This window comes from Gymnoscopelus braueri (genome assembly GCF_963280865.1).
Source record: "Gymnoscopelus braueri genome assembly, chromosome: 5".
Taxonomy (NCBI): domain Eukaryota; kingdom Metazoa; phylum Chordata; class Actinopteri; order Myctophiformes; family Myctophidae; genus Gymnoscopelus; species Gymnoscopelus braueri.
Window position 1 is genome coordinate 33,516,089 of NC_137606.1, and position 16,435 is coordinate 33,532,523.

General features: G+C 41.6%; 1 protein-coding gene across 1 annotated transcript in view; it reads left to right on the forward strand.

The window, feature by feature from the left end:
• Nucleotides 1-16,435, forward strand: part of col4a3 (collagen, type IV, alpha 3) — an 82,396-nt gene that overhangs the window by 47,683 nt on the left and 18,278 nt on the right. Inside the window, exons 22-38 of the mRNA XM_080428913.1 lie at nucleotides 760-924; nucleotides 1,343-1,426; nucleotides 2,079-2,171; nucleotides 3,068-3,138; nucleotides 4,831-5,019; nucleotides 5,211-5,379; nucleotides 6,924-7,016; nucleotides 7,161-7,265; nucleotides 9,296-9,390; nucleotides 9,476-9,626; nucleotides 10,295-10,408; nucleotides 10,529-10,696; nucleotides 12,057-12,146; nucleotides 12,389-12,523; nucleotides 12,708-12,806; nucleotides 13,662-13,751; nucleotides 15,049-15,188. Coding sequence (XP_080285039.1) covers nucleotides 760-924; nucleotides 1,343-1,426; nucleotides 2,079-2,171; nucleotides 3,068-3,138; nucleotides 4,831-5,019; nucleotides 5,211-5,379; nucleotides 6,924-7,016; nucleotides 7,161-7,265; nucleotides 9,296-9,390; nucleotides 9,476-9,626; nucleotides 10,295-10,408; nucleotides 10,529-10,696; nucleotides 12,057-12,146; nucleotides 12,389-12,523; nucleotides 12,708-12,806; nucleotides 13,662-13,751; nucleotides 15,049-15,188 — 2,051 coding nt within the window. The remainder of the gene's footprint in view (nucleotides 1-759; nucleotides 925-1,342; nucleotides 1,427-2,078; nucleotides 2,172-3,067; nucleotides 3,139-4,830; nucleotides 5,020-5,210; nucleotides 5,380-6,923; nucleotides 7,017-7,160; nucleotides 7,266-9,295; nucleotides 9,391-9,475; nucleotides 9,627-10,294; nucleotides 10,409-10,528; nucleotides 10,697-12,056; nucleotides 12,147-12,388; nucleotides 12,524-12,707; nucleotides 12,807-13,661; nucleotides 13,752-15,048; nucleotides 15,189-16,435) is intronic.

The window sequence follows — 16,435 nt, forward strand, 5'->3', positions numbered from 1 at the left end:
TTTGAAGGACCAGGACAAAGACATTAACAAAGACATGACATTCAAACATGAATGTCATGATACCTTTAAAGAAAACAATACCATCACATTTCTTTATATATTATGGTTGTTTTTTTTGTTGCTTTTTACTTTTTACTTTTTGTTGCTTTTTCTCCCCAATTTTGCCAATTGATTCCTCCCCACACATATTTCTGTGCATATTTCCTACTGACTCACCTGCCAGTAAGGAGCCCCCACCGGGAGGACGTAGAGCCATCGTGTTACTCCTCCCGCCCAACACTCCCTGCTGACAGGTGCCGCCCCAGCCCGTAGCATTACGCGCAGTGACACTTATCACCCTCCCCACCCGGCTTCCCTCCACCCAACACGGACAAATTGTGTTCGTGTAGACGCTCAAAAAAAGCCGGATGCACCACGGTGGATTCGAACCCATAACCTCAGCGGTGTTGGCCAGGCACTTTACAGTTTTGTACAGCAGCTGCTTTAAAGATGGATGAGAAACATGAAGTCTGCAGAGAATAGTTAAAATCACAAAAGCCCCATAAACCTTTTTAACAAAGATATGTGGGATGGGGTCCAGTTCACATGTAGAATAACTTACTATAAAAATAAAATATGAAATAAAATATTGTAATGATATTTCTGGTGATAATACAGCATTTAGATATGATTACTAACAACATTTTACTGCTATTACTACTACTACTACTACTACGGCTACTACTACGACTACTACTACTAATGATAATGTTTGTTTAGGAGTGCCTATACCTGGACCTGCAGGTGAACTTGGGCCATCAGGTTTAAATGGAATGAAAGGAGACCGAGGAGAAGCGGGTCCATTTATTATCGGACCGCCAGGGAGCACTGGACCTCTCGGTGACGTGGGACCTGTAGGAGATCTTGGAGAACCTGGAATAACAGGTGGGTAGATGACCTGAAAAACATGGAATACCAGGTGGGAAGATCACCTAGGTGATGTGGAATACCAAGTACGGTAATGAACTTTATTTATATACCACTTTTAATACATGAAGATGCAGCTCAAAGTGCTGTACAAGACAGAAAACAATAATAATAATAAATCAGCAAAGTGCTGAAAAATATAGTCAGTGCAAATGGAGTTATAACAAAGTTATAATGGTAAATTACAATAGAATCACACCACAAGATGCTAATTAAAATCTAGGTTGAAAAGATGGGTTTCAACTGAAGCTTAACGATTGTGATAGAGGGTTAGACAGACAGACAGACAGACAGACAGACAGACAGACAGACAGACAGACAGACAGACAGACAGACAGACAGATATTGATTGTTTTTTTGTTGTTGTTATCAACAGAATCATACTGGGGCCGTCCAGGGCCTAAAGGTGTCCGTGGCCTTCCAGGGGTTCCAGGAAATCAAGGGAATTTTGGACCACAAGGTACATTGTATGAACAATTATGAATACAGTCTTATATGTAATATAACATTCATAACATATATATATATATATTTTAAATGCAACCCTCGCCCTGGTTTTTAACAACCAATTAATTATCCATTTACAATGTGCCCGTCCCTTCGGGTTGTGGGATCTAAACAGCTGACGTGTCCCTTTGGTTTTGGGAATGATGTTGCTTGTAAACAGAGCTCTAGGCAGGCTGTATTTACAGATGAGAAACGGTACACCTTCAAAATACTCCGTGTGAGTGCTGGCGCCAGACAATGATCAGCAGGGGGGCATATATTTTTCACAGAAGGGCACTTTATTTTTACACACCACTACCAGCTCTAGCCTCCCTGTATGGGAGGATAACACTTTGAACTTGACCGGAATAAAAATGTAGTACAGCTAGAGACCCTTCAGTTCATTTTTTAATTGAGGGATGTTGGACTACACACCAAATCACGGCGATGCTAACTTTCAGCCAGAACATTACACTTTACATTTCTATTGATTGATTGATATGTGTGTGTGTGTGTGTGTGTGTGTGTGTGTGTGTGTGTGTGTGTGTGTGTGTGTGTGTGTGTGTGTGTGTGTGTGTGTGTGTGTGTGTGTGTGTGTGTGTGTGTGTGTGTGTGTGTGTGATCAGGTGAAAAGGGAGATACGTGTGTGGTGTGCACTCTTCGCGCAGATCCAGCACCACCAGGACCCCGTGGAGAGCCCGGCCAACCCGGAGAGTCAGGTGCTGACACAAAACACGTCGAAATACAATTTAAAATCAGTTCATCCTTAAGACACTCTCACCCAGAGTTACTTAAAAAGTGCACGTCAGATTAATAACCATAGTCAACAAACATCAGGGTACACTAAAGAAACAATGGTTCTTTGGCATATTTGACATATGCCAAAGAGGACCTCTTTTGGTGCTATAGAACAGTGGTTCTCAAACTTTTTCATGTCAAGGACCCCCAAATTGACACTTATTAGCCCGCGGACCCCCATTTCAAAAGATATGCCAGCCATAAGAGAAGATTTTTTACGGCTCTAGCAGTGATTCTCAACCATTTTAATTTCAAGGACCCCCAGTTTGACATGCATTAGGGCTACAGACCCCCATTTAATGGCATTTCTATCACTTGGACCGCAATTTATATTGTAAAATCTATGTCAATTTAACTCTGAGAGTGTACAAATGTTCCATTTGTACACTCTCAGAGTTACAGACCTATAAGGGTCCATTTGGTGCCTAATCTATCATTTAGCTTGGGACCCCCTGGAACTCCCTCAAGGACCCCTGGGGGTCCCCGGACCCCACTTTGAGAACCAACGCTATAGAACACCTATATCTACCTAAAGGTTCTATAAAACCTTCGTCAAGTGGTCTTATATAGAACCATTAGATTTGTCTAAACCAAGCTGAAGAACTAGTAGAGAACCTCTAAAGCAGAGGTTCCCAAACTTTTTCATGTCAAGGAACCACCTCAAGGGCCCCTGGGGGTCCCCGGACCCCACTTTGAGAACCACTGCTCTGAAGAACCTCTGAAGAACCGTACAGGGGCTGAACATGTTCTTTGTACGACGTCATTTCACAGTTAGTTGTGTATCATCATGTCTAAACTCTCTGCTGTCCTTCTCCAGGTCCGTATGGTGTCCCAGGGAGCAACGGTGACCAAGGGGTCAAAGGGCTTACAGGAGCTCCTGGTCCACAGGTAGATAAGTTTTCCTCAAACCCAAGGTAGTCAGAAAGAGGAGTCATGAGGTCACAGCCTGTGAATAATATAACACAACCGTTGCTGTAGCGTTATTACAAATTGCAATAGCCAAGCATATTAACAGAGTGAGCTATCGAGGTCACTGGTTGAGCTTTCAGATGGTATTTGAAATTGGCCCCGCCCCTTTCTGGGGGCGGACTTCCTGGCCCTTGCTGCCAGGAAGCCAATCAGAGGTAGGTAGGGTGGGTCTATAGGTGGGTCTGCTTAGAACTCCAGTGCAATGTGTAATAACCAGGCGGAAAGGAATCTCCGCTGGAAGTGAAGCTCACAGGTTCTCTTTCAGCCTGCTGTTCCTATTAATGGCCCAGCAGATGTCGCTATCTCACCTTTTACCGGTCGCAATACATTGATTGATTGATTGATTGATGTACTTTTATTTAGTAAGACATGAGAATCACAGTACATGGAAGTACAAAATTCACGATACAAGGTCTACTAAACTGGAAGACTCAGTTAAGCACGCAGCTTGTTTAAGATGAGAACCCCATGCACACAAATCATGATGACATATATGATACAGACAGATATAATAATAGTTTAATTATATTCTAATTATAATCTCAATACAAGTCAATGAGGTCAATGAGGTTACACTTGATCTTATTACCTTAGTAAACCTTTTAATTAACACTTTATGTTTTCAATCGCTAGTTTAATGTCTTTTTTAAATCATCATGAATATCCGTTTAGTAAATTATGGTCCCATTTATTTGATAGTGAATGATAAAGTAGGTTTCTGGAGTTTCTACTGGTTCTACCGAGTGAAGACCCACCCTCGCTGCATACGGGTCTGTATAAAGTAACCAATGGCGTCACTTTGTCCATTCTTTTTTACGGTCTATGGTAATAACGCTCTGCTGTAACCCTCAACCAGCTCAGCTCATGTGCTATACGCTACCCTGTTGTTCGCAGGATATGATGAGTTTGACATATCCTCCTTCTAACCTCCTTACCTCCTTGCTCAAGCCTAGCATCAGTTTGATTTTGGATTGATATAGTGGTATTCACCTGGACACCTTCAGCATGAATTAACTGAATTGAATGAAGGAACATGAATTTTAAGAAAAACCAGTATGGCTTTTTTTTGTCTTTATTAGGATAGGACATAGTAGATAGAAATGGGGAGAGAGAGACAGGGAGTGACACGCAGCAAAGGTCGTCAGGATCAGGATTTGAACCCGCGACGCGCTGACAGGCTGTATTGCAGGCTAGGTGCCTGGACCGCAAGGCCAGCAGGCCGGGCCAATGTTGGCCTACCTTATCGCATAATATTATCCTATCATGGTCTGGCATAATGTTGGCCTATCCCCAGTAGTGCTTGAGGGATATGAATTTATGTTAGTAAAGTGACATTCTTGTGAGCTGACCACCATCGTCATACTGTAGCTTAGCATAGCCCTTTCCAGCAAAAGTGCTGTCTGTCTGTCTGTCTGTCTGTCTGTCTGTCTGTCTGTCTGTCTGTCTGTCTGTCTGTCTGTCTGTCTGTCTGTCTGTCTGTCTGTCTGTCTGTCTGTCTGTCTGTCTGTCTGTCTGTCTGTCTGTCTGCCTCGTCTGTTTATCTGCTTGTCTGTCTGCCTGTCTTTCTGCATCACTCTGTCTTTCTCTCTGTCTGTCTCTCTCTCTGTATAGGGGTCCTTTGGTTTCCCCGGTGTTGTTGGTGCAACGGGACCTAAAGGAGAGAAGGGTTTTATGGAGGCGACAGCGGAGAAGGGGGTGATAGGATCCCCAGGAGCCCCTGGACAATCTGGCATCGATGGGACTAACGGCACCCCTGGACTTCCTGGATTGAAAGGCATTCTTGGATTGAAGGGTAATCCTGTGAGTGACAACAGAAGACATTTAAGCCTGATTTATACCTTTTATACTATTATTTATCAGATATTTTTGGTGTGTGCGACACGATGCGCAACCAAGTGTATCTCAGGCTTTACCCATAATCCATTGGAAATTTCATTCCTATTGTGTATTTTATGTTTTTACTGTGTGATTTCTGATGGGTGTTGCTGCAGGGGCCTCCAGGGCCAAAGGGTGATTGGGGCCCGAGTGGTATTAATGGACCCAGAGGACTTACAGGGCAGACTGGGCCACCAGGGGCAGCTGGTATTGGCCTGACAGGAACACCAGGACCTAAGGGTAACATCGGGGTGCTGGGGCTGCGGGGCAACCCTGGAGACGCAGGTAAGAATTTGATATGATTTCATAATTATTATTGCGTGTATAATTTTCTTACTTCACTGTAGAATTAAAACTAACTAGATTAATTAAATACAGTAACATAACAGAGCTGCAACGCACGTACAGGGTGCAAAACATAGTCTTGGCCACGCCTTCAGCCTGGCGGAGACAACAACTACTATACTGCTACTATTATTACAGCAGCACAGTACGACTACGCAAGCTGATAAGACATTCTGAGTGGAGCATCCAGCTTCCCTCACTGTGGACATTTGACTGTACAAGCCAAGCACACCGTTAATATGGATATTCATTTTTATTTTTAAGACATACTTTAGTAGTGAAATAACTAAAAGAAAAAACAAATTTATAATTTTATAAATTAAGATTTACTATAATTATCAACAGTGACATGTTTTCCTTTTAGCAGGTTTAAGGATCCAAGCAGCATTACTTTTTACAACATTGAATCTTTAGATTTGATTTGACCGCAACTGAAACAACTATTTGAGTTAGTAAATGATATACTGGACGACTTCACACTGTTAGCAATTGATTGTCAATCTCATCTTGAGGCGCAGGTCTCCTGTTTCCAGCACAAATTACAGAAAAAGTTAGACAAGAGTCCTGACCGAAATCATACCATCTTGGCTGTCAGTGGATGCACTCATGTAATGGCGTTGACATACTGGATGTGTGGAGTTTGCACTTGATTTAAAATGAATCAGTAGCAATCTTATGAATTGAAGTTATGACACTCATTGAGCTCACTGCGATGCGATCATGTGGTTCGTGTATCGAGCAGGCTTTATAAACACTGATGAATGGGGTTCTACTCTGTTTGGATTTATTGTCGCCCCATTTTTTTATTGATTGAATACTTTATTAACAGTTTGCAAAAAGTACAGAGGTAAAATTATAAATAATGCTAAAAGGATAATATAAAAAGTCCTGAGGGCTTGTTTCCATTGTGGTCCTATTCAATTCATCAAGATATAATAAAACATAGTCTCATCAATACTAGGAGCAGTAAAAGTATATTTACAGAAAAACATTTTGGTGGCATAATAGTAGAATTAAGTCATCCATAGCAAGCGTTATATCCGCATTTTCAACTGTAAGGTGGTTTTGTAAATAGATGATTGAATATTATATGAATATTTTTTGTTTACAACAGAAGTCTATAGTAGTACAAATCTCTCTCAATGGCTCTTATCAAAACAAGAGGTCACATGGCAGAGGACCAATCAAACAGCAGATTCAAGCTAAATCTGGGTGTTTTAATAAATACTTACAGTATATATCGTTATGTTCTTGTAATATGGTTAAATATTTGTTACACGGTTACTTACCGTTATGTGGTTAAGTGGTTTTGCCATAAGTGGTTGTTAAATAGCTAAGTGATTGTTATATGGTAAAGTGGTTTATTACATGGTCAGTTATTATAATGGTCAAGTACTTATATGCTACTTTTTCAATGGTTTAACGTACTTGTTTAGTGGTTGTCACATGGTTGCTACTTGTCTATCTTTCTACCTGTCTGTCAGGTGAGAAAGGGTCTCCAGGTGAAACGGAGACGACTGCAGGCGAGCCAGGTCAGAAGGGAGATAAGGGTCTGCAAGGAAACCACGGACCGAAAGGTGAGAGCAAGGACGTTGATTTCCTTTCAGACGTGTTTGTAGTTTTATTCTTTATGTAAACTACAAAATGTATTAATGTTCTCAAATAAACAATTCTTCTTGGCTTCACTAGTTGATTCTTATAGGATTGATGTGTTACTCTAGGGAACACAGGTATGCCTGGTTTTCCTGGCTTCCCAGGCCGGTTTGGAGAGAAGGGGGAACGGGGCCTTTCTGTCCAGGGACCTCCAGGAAATACAGGATCTAAAGGTCAGCACTCATTTAATGCTTTAATCAATTAAGGGAAAGGAAAGGGGAAAAGAAGAGATAATATGTTGTATGTGACCCTGTATGTGAAATAGAGGAAATAGTGTGGGGGGCCACGCACTTTACAGGAGAGGTCAAAAACGATATCTGATTAAATTTTGGTCAAACATTACATTAACACAGCTTTAGAATTATCAAGTGCTTAGCTATCATTCTGATTCACCTAAAATGCAAAACTGAAATCAACATGTAACTAGTGGTGGAAAAAGTACTCTTCTTTACAAAAGTATCAATACTGCAGTGCAGAAACACTCTGTTACAAGTAAAAGTCCGGTAATCAAAATTTACTTGAGTAAAAGTACAAAAGTATTGGCAGCAAAATATACTTAAAGTACTAAAAGTTAAAGTACTCATTGTGCAGAATGTCCCGTTTCACAAGGTATCATTGTCTCCGCCAGGCCGAAAGGCATGGTGAGAGAGTATGTTTTACCCTCCGTCCGTCCGTCCGTCCGTCCGTCCGTCCGTCCGTCCGTCCGTCCGTCCGTGTGTGTGTGTGTGTGTGTCCGTGTGTCCGTGTGTGTGTGTCTGTGAACAGCTAATCTCCGGCATCGTTGGCCCGGTCGCTGCGAAACTGTGCACACACTCCCTGGATGCCAATTCAGATCCTCTGCCTCAAATTTTTCACATGGGCCTGTTATAATCAATAAATCGGTACACAGTATCTCTATAGTAATGTGATCAACACGGATCTGTCCGATTTCCCATATTCTATCCTCATTGGCTAAGGTTGGCTTCCAAAATTTGCAGGATCGGTCCGTTTTAAACAAATGCCTGAAATCATGAACGCAGCTTGCGATTTCCGTGAAATTTCACAAACACATTCCCACTAGGCCAAGGAAGAAATGCCACCCTTTTTCACATAGCGCCACCAGCAGGTCTAATTTAGCAAAACACATTTTTTGAACAAAATGCCTCAAATCATGAATGCAGTGTCCGATTGCCGTGAACGACCTAAGAATAAATGGTACCCTTTTCACATTGGCCTATTATAGTGCCACCAGGAGGCCACAACAACGTACCTGACCTGGCGGAGACCTGTGCTCCGAGGAGCACTTTTTCTTGTTATGTATAAAATGTACAAAGATCTTTTATTAGCAGACCTACAAGCTCACAACGCCTCGCATAGCAACGCGTTGTGAGCTTGTAGATCGGCTATTTTCAAATAGCCAAAGTTTAAATAGGGTTGAAGTGGTTAATGTATGTTTTGTAATAATAATTCAAATCTACAAAGTAACTCGTTTTCAAATAATTGTAGTGGAGTACAAGGAACCCAAGACCTCACTGCATGAACATAAAACTAGGATTGTCTTATTGTTATTTGGACGTCACATGGCAGAAGAAGCGACAGATTTATCGTGTAGTGTTGTAGGATTGACCCTGCGCTGGTTTAAAGATGGAGTGCCATGATATTTTTCAACCCTAAAACCTGATCATAAGGTATTATTATTATGTAAGGATTTTTTTCAACAAAAAAAAAGTGTACAGTAAGTGTTAAAATGTTGTTTTTATGTAGACACACCCACCAGTGCATTAAGTATACCTGGTTCTCACCTTAGCACCTCCTCCACCACCTTAGCACCACCCACCTGTCCTAGTCCCTCCTCCTCCTCATGCCCACACCTGTTGTGTTATGATAATGAGGGGGAGGGTGTGGGCTTTGTGATGTCACTAAAGCGCTGTTTCTCTATTGGCACATTTGACCCTCAAGGTTTCAGCCTCCAGGAAAAAACTCCAAATAGTCAGAGAAGACATAAAACACCATAAAAACACCACCGGGGGGCTTAATGAAGTTCTATCAACCTCATAGACACATGAAAAACAGAAAAAGTGCAAAAACATGGCACCACCTCTTTAAAGTGTAATATGTTATTAATGTTGTATCAAACTGTAATATAATGTTATCAGCGTATTAATGTTATTGATGTTGTATTAAACTGTTATGTGTGTCATTAATGTGTAATATGATTTGTCAGGAGATGCAGGTCTACCAGGACCTCCTGGCTCCCCAGGCCTTGGCATTTTGGGACGAGCAGGGCCCTCAGGGGCCCCTGGGATTCCTGGACTTAAGGTAAACTGTGTGCATGTTCCTGTATGTTTGTTTTGGGGTCATTTGTGTCTGTTTTCTTGGGGTGATTTCTTTGGTGTTGTTTCAGGGTGTTCTGGGTGTTGGAGTTCCAGGCCAGGCAGGTAGGCCCGGTGCCCAGGGAGAGGATGGATCTGTTGGGCAGAGAGGAGACTCTGGACCCCCTGGATCTAATGGAGGTCCTGGACGACCAGGGGGAGAAGGACCACATGGACCTAAAGGTCACAATACATACAACTATGGTTTACTACCACATAACATAACATATTGATATTATGATCTATATGTATTTTATTGTTCAGTCACCTCCTTGATAAGGATGCAGAAAACGAGCTGTAGAAATCAGATGTATTGGGCATACTTAGCAATCTTTGTTGACAGATCTTCCTCATTTAATAATTAGAATAATGAACCTGGAGATACAACCCCTTCCACCGCCAACATCTCTTGTTCCACATCACTCTGTTCCTGAGATTATGTTATTTTTGACCTTGACTCAGATTTTGACCAAGGTTCAAGGTTCATGAATATCAACCCATTCGTTTATTTGGTTCACAGACAGAAAGCAAAAGTCATTTTGTGAACCATTGAAGCTCACTGTTTTCTGGTCTGTTTTGGTTCCTTTGTCTCCTCAAAAGAACTCAAGTGGTGTCAGTAGTCCTCTCTCTCTCTCTCTCTCTCTCTCTCTCTCTCTCTCTCTCTCTCTCTCTCTCTCTCTCTCTCTCTCTCTCTCTCTCTCTCTCTCTCTCTCTCTCTCTCTCTCTCTCTCTCTCTCTCTCTCTCTCTCTCTCTCTCTCTCTCTCTCTCTCTCTCTCTCTCTCTCTCTCTCTCTCTCGACAATGAACAATGAACAACAATGAACACAGCCCCACTGCTTATTTCCCATCAGGCACTGAGGGTCCTGTGGGCGTGCCAGGACCGCTGGGTTTGGTTGGGTTGTGTATTAAAGGAGAACGTGGACCTTCAGGACAAGATGGAGACAGAGGCCTTATAGGCTTCACTGGTAACAGCTAACCTCCTGTTATACATAACAGTGTCATGATTATTATGATTAGTAGTAGTTGTAATACTAGTACTTTTATTACTGCATTCAAGTCATCGAATATGTTTGGCTACTGTGCAGGTCCTCGGGGTGTTAAGGGACTGAAGGGGGACTCTGGCCTGTCAGGGGAGGGGATGGTCGGACCTCGGGGGCCGTTTGGACCCCCAGGGTTTGATGGAGCTCCAGGCGCCAGAGGTGCACCAGGGGCCGAAGGCTTTTCTGGAACAGATGGACCACCAGGGATGCAAGGTAAACAAAAAAAAAACACATAAGCATCCAATGCACTGCACACTATAAACATTAATGTTATACTGGTCCCTGTAAAAACAATAAACTCAATAAACTCTCACAACCATTAACTACATTTTGTGTAGTTGATCACAATGATTTATTTATTTTATTGACTCAAACTTGTATGATGAACTATTATTACTATTATTACTATTACTATTATTGGAAAATATAACCAGCGTCCAAATGTATTATTGTCTCCGCCAGGCCGAAAGGCATGGCGAGAGTATGTTTTGCCCCCTGTCCGTGTGTCCGTGTGTCCGTGTGTATTTTTCACATGGGCCTTTCATAGCGCCACCAGGAGGCCGATTTGTGCAAAACAAATTTTTTGACAGTACTCCTACAGATTTTGTCCAAAAATCCCGCAAATCGGTACACAGTATCTCTATGGTCATTAAACAAAACAGGTCTTTCATATTTTTCATATTTTATCCTGATTGGCTAAAATTGGCATCCAAAGTTTGCTGGAGTACTCCGTTTTGAACAAAATGCCTCAAATCATGAACACAGCATGCAATTTCCATGAAATTTTCCAGCGTCCGATTGCGGTGAAACTTTGCACGCACATTTGCACTACGTTGAGGAATAAATGCCACCCTTTTAACATTGCCCTAGCGCCACGCCACCAGGAGGCTAATTTTTTGCAACACTTTTCTTTTTTATATTACTCATGCAAATTTTGTCCAAACATCATACAAATTGGTACACATTATCTTTATAGTCAAGTGATCAAGATGGTTCCGTCCGATTTCTTATATTCCATCCTGATTGGCGAATTCCGAACTGCTGGCCCACAATAACCTACTTGACCCGGCTCCGAGAAGCACTTTTTCTAGTCTGTCTTACTTTTCATGTATACAATAAATTATAAAACCAATGTTATATCTTTCATTCTCTTATAGTATCCTCACACGTACAGTATAGTAACACACACACACACACACACACACACACACACACACACACTCGCGCTGCGCGCAGCGCACACACACACACACACACACACACACACACACACACACACACACACACACACACACACACACACACACACACACACACACACACACACACACACACACACACACACACACACACACACACACACACACACACACACACACACACACACACACACACACACAGCAGTTTCTTCTCTTGGTTTTAAGGCTGTTTGACTTAGTGGCAATGATCAGCAGGCTGCCCCGAACACACACATGATGAACCTTTGGGTCAAAGTTCACAAAGGTAGGAATTAGGGGCCTGTTAAATTTAACGCATCATTAAATGTGTTAATACATAATGTGTTTGTGTGAAGGGCCCCAAGGTGATGGTGGCCCTCCAGGGAACAGTGGGAAGCTTGGGGATGATGGGAAATCAGGAGATGAGGGACGTCAGGGAGAAAAAGGCATGTATCTATCAAATCATTCTCATTAGAATAATGAATTATGTATATGTGTGTTTGTCTGTCTATCTATCGATGCAGTATATCTACGTATATAATTAATCTATAAGTATATCTATACAGTATATCTCCCTATATCTTTATATATATATAAATATACCATAGATAGATAGATACTGTATATAAATATATCCCCAACCTAGCACTTTGTAAGTCTGTCTGTCTGCCTGTCTGTCTGCCTGTAGGTGTGATGGGGGTGGATGGTTCGAATGGTCCTCCAGGACAGCAGGGTCCTGAAGGAGAGGCTGGTAACCAAGGACTTAAAGGCAGCCAGACTGTCATAGAGGTGTATGGAGACCCTGGATACCCTGGAGAGATAGGTATTCATAGAACTCTGTCTGTCTGCGTGCATGCATGCGTGCGTGCGTGCGTGCGTGCGTGTGTCTTTCTCTCTACCTGCCCACCTGTCTGTCTGTCTGTCTGTCTGTCTGTCTGTCTGTCTGTCTGTCTGTCTGTCTGTCTGTCTGTCTGTCTGTGGTTCTGATCTGGTTGTGTTGTCTCCAGGTCTGTCGGGTCGGACAGGGTCAAAGGGAGAGGAAGGTTTACCAGGATCCCAAGGACCCAACGGTAACAATGGATTCCCTGGTAGTGCTGGCCCCCAAGGTACATTTACAGTACATCCATGTGTATAAATATCGTACATTCATGACTAACTGCTTACTATGAATCCAATCTTTATTTTTGAACACATTTTAAACAACAGCGTTGAACCAGTGCTGTACACAGTAAAAATAAAAATTATAAAACAATAAAAAATACATGAAAATGATTAAAAACAAATGAAATGTAAAATAAAAGAGAATCACTATGGTCAGTCGAGAGTCACCAAGGTACCGTAATTCAAGCAAGGAATGAAAAGCTTAAAAACTGCCTCATGACCGTTGCTTTTTATTTTGTTAATCAAGGCTTTGTTCATAGTTTTATGATCCAATGTGCAGTCAAGTTCAACAATGACATAATGCAAAAGTCTGAACTCCAAATGTTGTTTGTAAGATTAGCTGACAGATCGGTGACAGATCGATAAGTATTTACAGACTTTGCTGTAGAGTTGATTAAGAGTGCAGAGCAGGTAGACTTTAGGATTGTGTACCAAAAATACAGTAATGACTCTTCAGCTTCAGATTTTGCATGTTGATTCCAGGGAAGTCATATTGGCGTATTAATTAGGGGTTGATTCTACAGGTGTGGCATACTGGCATAATTAAATAGATCCTGGTGTTCTAAATGATGGCAATTTAAAACACACCCTTGGACGTGTGAACTGCAACTTTAATTTGTTATGTTTGAGCATCAGTGTGTGAGATGATGTTCAGTTTTCATGTTTGTTCTTTTAAGTGAACATGTTGAGGGCAGAACTGAAAATGGTGTGTGTGTGTGTGTGTGTGTGTGTGTGTGTGTGTGTGTGTGTGTGTGTGTGTGTGTGTGTGTGTGTGTGTGTGTGTGTGTGTTTGTGTTTAGGGCCTCCTGGAGATGCTGGCAGACATGGAGACAAAGGAGTTCCTGGTGTCCATGGTAACCCCGGTAACATAGGAGATATGGGGTTGCCAGGTAACAAACCCCAACACTCAGATCATATATATATATATATATATATATATATATATATATATATATATATATATATATATATATATATATATATATATATATATATATATATATATATATATATATTTATATATATATATATATATATATATATATATTTATATATATATATATATATTTATATATATATATATATATATATATATATATATATATATATATATATATATATATATATATATATATATATATATATATTAAATAATAATAACATATATATATATTATTATTATTTTTTTATGTTTGGTTGATTAATAACATTTTGTTAATCTAAAAAGCATATTCATATTTATTTCACTTGTATATAAATATACTTGTTGATTAAAGGATCTACACCATGAATTTAATTTTTTTTAATAATATTTAATATCATATTGTTTATGTCCCTCAAACGTTTTTCAAAAGGTTTGAGCCTAAATCAAGCCTCAGATATACTCATTCCAACTAACTTCTCTCTGACTTATAAAGCACTTTCACCTGCAATACCACATTGTCCTGTTTGGCACGGGTGCTATTGAGCCAATTTGTATGCATGTTATCTCCTGGTTCTGTGTGGAAAAAGAAAAAAAGAAAAAAGAAAAAAAAAGCTCCAGCTCTTCAATAAACAGAAAATGCATTTTCAGGTCAGGATACCAATTTTATCCAATCAGGATAGAGAACTCAGTCAGGATACAGATTAAACAGGTGAAATTGGAAGTGGTGACACAAAGAAATCAGCTGAACTGGAACGCTATAAAAATAAAGCTGATAAATGGGTATTTTATCTCTCAATCTCTCCTGATTGGCTGAAATTTTGTCACCTACCTGACATTTTATTTTCTGTTTGTTAAAGAGCTGGAGAGACAGGGAGACCCCTGTTACTGAACAAACACTCTATAGCAATGATTACTATCAGAATATAGTGCTTTAACCTTTTAATACAAAACTTTTTGTTTTAACCAAAAAATATCACTTACCCTACCTTTAATATACAATTCATGATATATACAGACAGACAGACAGGCACACAGACAGACAGACAGAAAGAAAGACAGACAGACGTGTACATACATACAAACAAACATACATACAGTACATGCATACATATACGGCTGCCCTTGGTTGGATAAGTTCAGGCAACAATGAATGCCCTTGTGATAAACTATACACATAGTTATGATTATATATTTTTGTATTTGTTATTTTTTTATGCTTTTTTTAATTCAATCCATACTCGTCCGGATTTGGTTTCTATCAGGTCAAAAGGGTGACAAAGGGTTTCCAGGCAATCGTGGACAAGCAGGTTCTGATGGAATTCCAGGCTTCACCGGCATTAAAGGTTCTAAAGGAGAACCCAGTGTCCCTGGACCAGGACCTAAAGGAGCTCAGGGAGAAACGGTACCACACACACACACACACACACACACACACACACACACACACACACACACACACACACACACACACACACACACACACACACACACACACACACACACACACACACACACACACACACACACAAACCTACTTATCTGGGAACTATTTTGGTTAAAAAAAAGAATAAGAAAAAATAGATAAATTAGTCTTACACTAACTACCAAATATGTGACGCAGTGTTTTACTGTGACGTAGTGTTTTACCGTCTGTTTTACTGTGCTGTCTCATATTAGTCCAGTCAATCTAAGTTAAAATGCATCATAGTGTCACGGTACCGGGAAACTTGTGAAGCCAAATGCAGAGACTAAACACAGAGTCAGGTTAAAAGATCTTTATTCAAACCAAGGTGGAAGTAGGCGTGGAAGTGAGCAGGCAGGCAGGCAGGCAGGCAAGGGCAGAGGCCTGACAGGCAGGCAGTGGAACAGGTGAGCTGGGTTCTAAAGCAGAAGAGAAGAGTTTGAGTTGCAGGTAACACAACAGTAGGAATTATACTAGGTAACACAACTTGAAATACAGACTAGTAACTTCACTAGCAAATACAACTGGCAAGAGTCATGCTACTACCATGGGAGGTTGTGCAATGATCTGGCGATGAGTGGAGAGAAGACCAGGGTTCAAATACTGTGAGGGTTGATGAGTTGATGGCCGGCAGGTGCGTCAACTGAGGGAGACGAGGTGACCATAGGCAGGTGTGCCAAAGCTGGAAGCTGGGAGGCAAGCCTACGCCCACACAGAGCCACAGTACGCCCACACAGAGCCACAGACTGTGACAGTACAGTACCTCCCTCTTAAGGGACGGCTTCCAGACGTCCCACTACGCCGATTATCTGTTGGACGGCCTGGAGGCTGGGATGAGGCAGAACTGGCAACATCGGGTGGACGGCCTGGAGGCTGCGAAGAGGCACAACTGGAGACATCGGGTGGACGGCCTGGAGGCTGCGATGAGGCACAACTGGAGACATCGGGTGGACGGCCTGGAGGCTGCGATGAGGCAGAACTGGAGACATCGGGTGGACGGCCTGGAGGCTGCGATGAGGCAGAACTGGAGACATCGGGTGGTCGGCCTGGAGGCCACTCAGAACCCCACGGCCTCTTAGGAGAAGGATCCGGAGGATGACGAGACGGAGCCACACAGTAGACCGGCGATGTCAGCAGGACCACCCTGGATGAAGACCTAGGACCCAGCATCGGTGCAGACTCTGGAG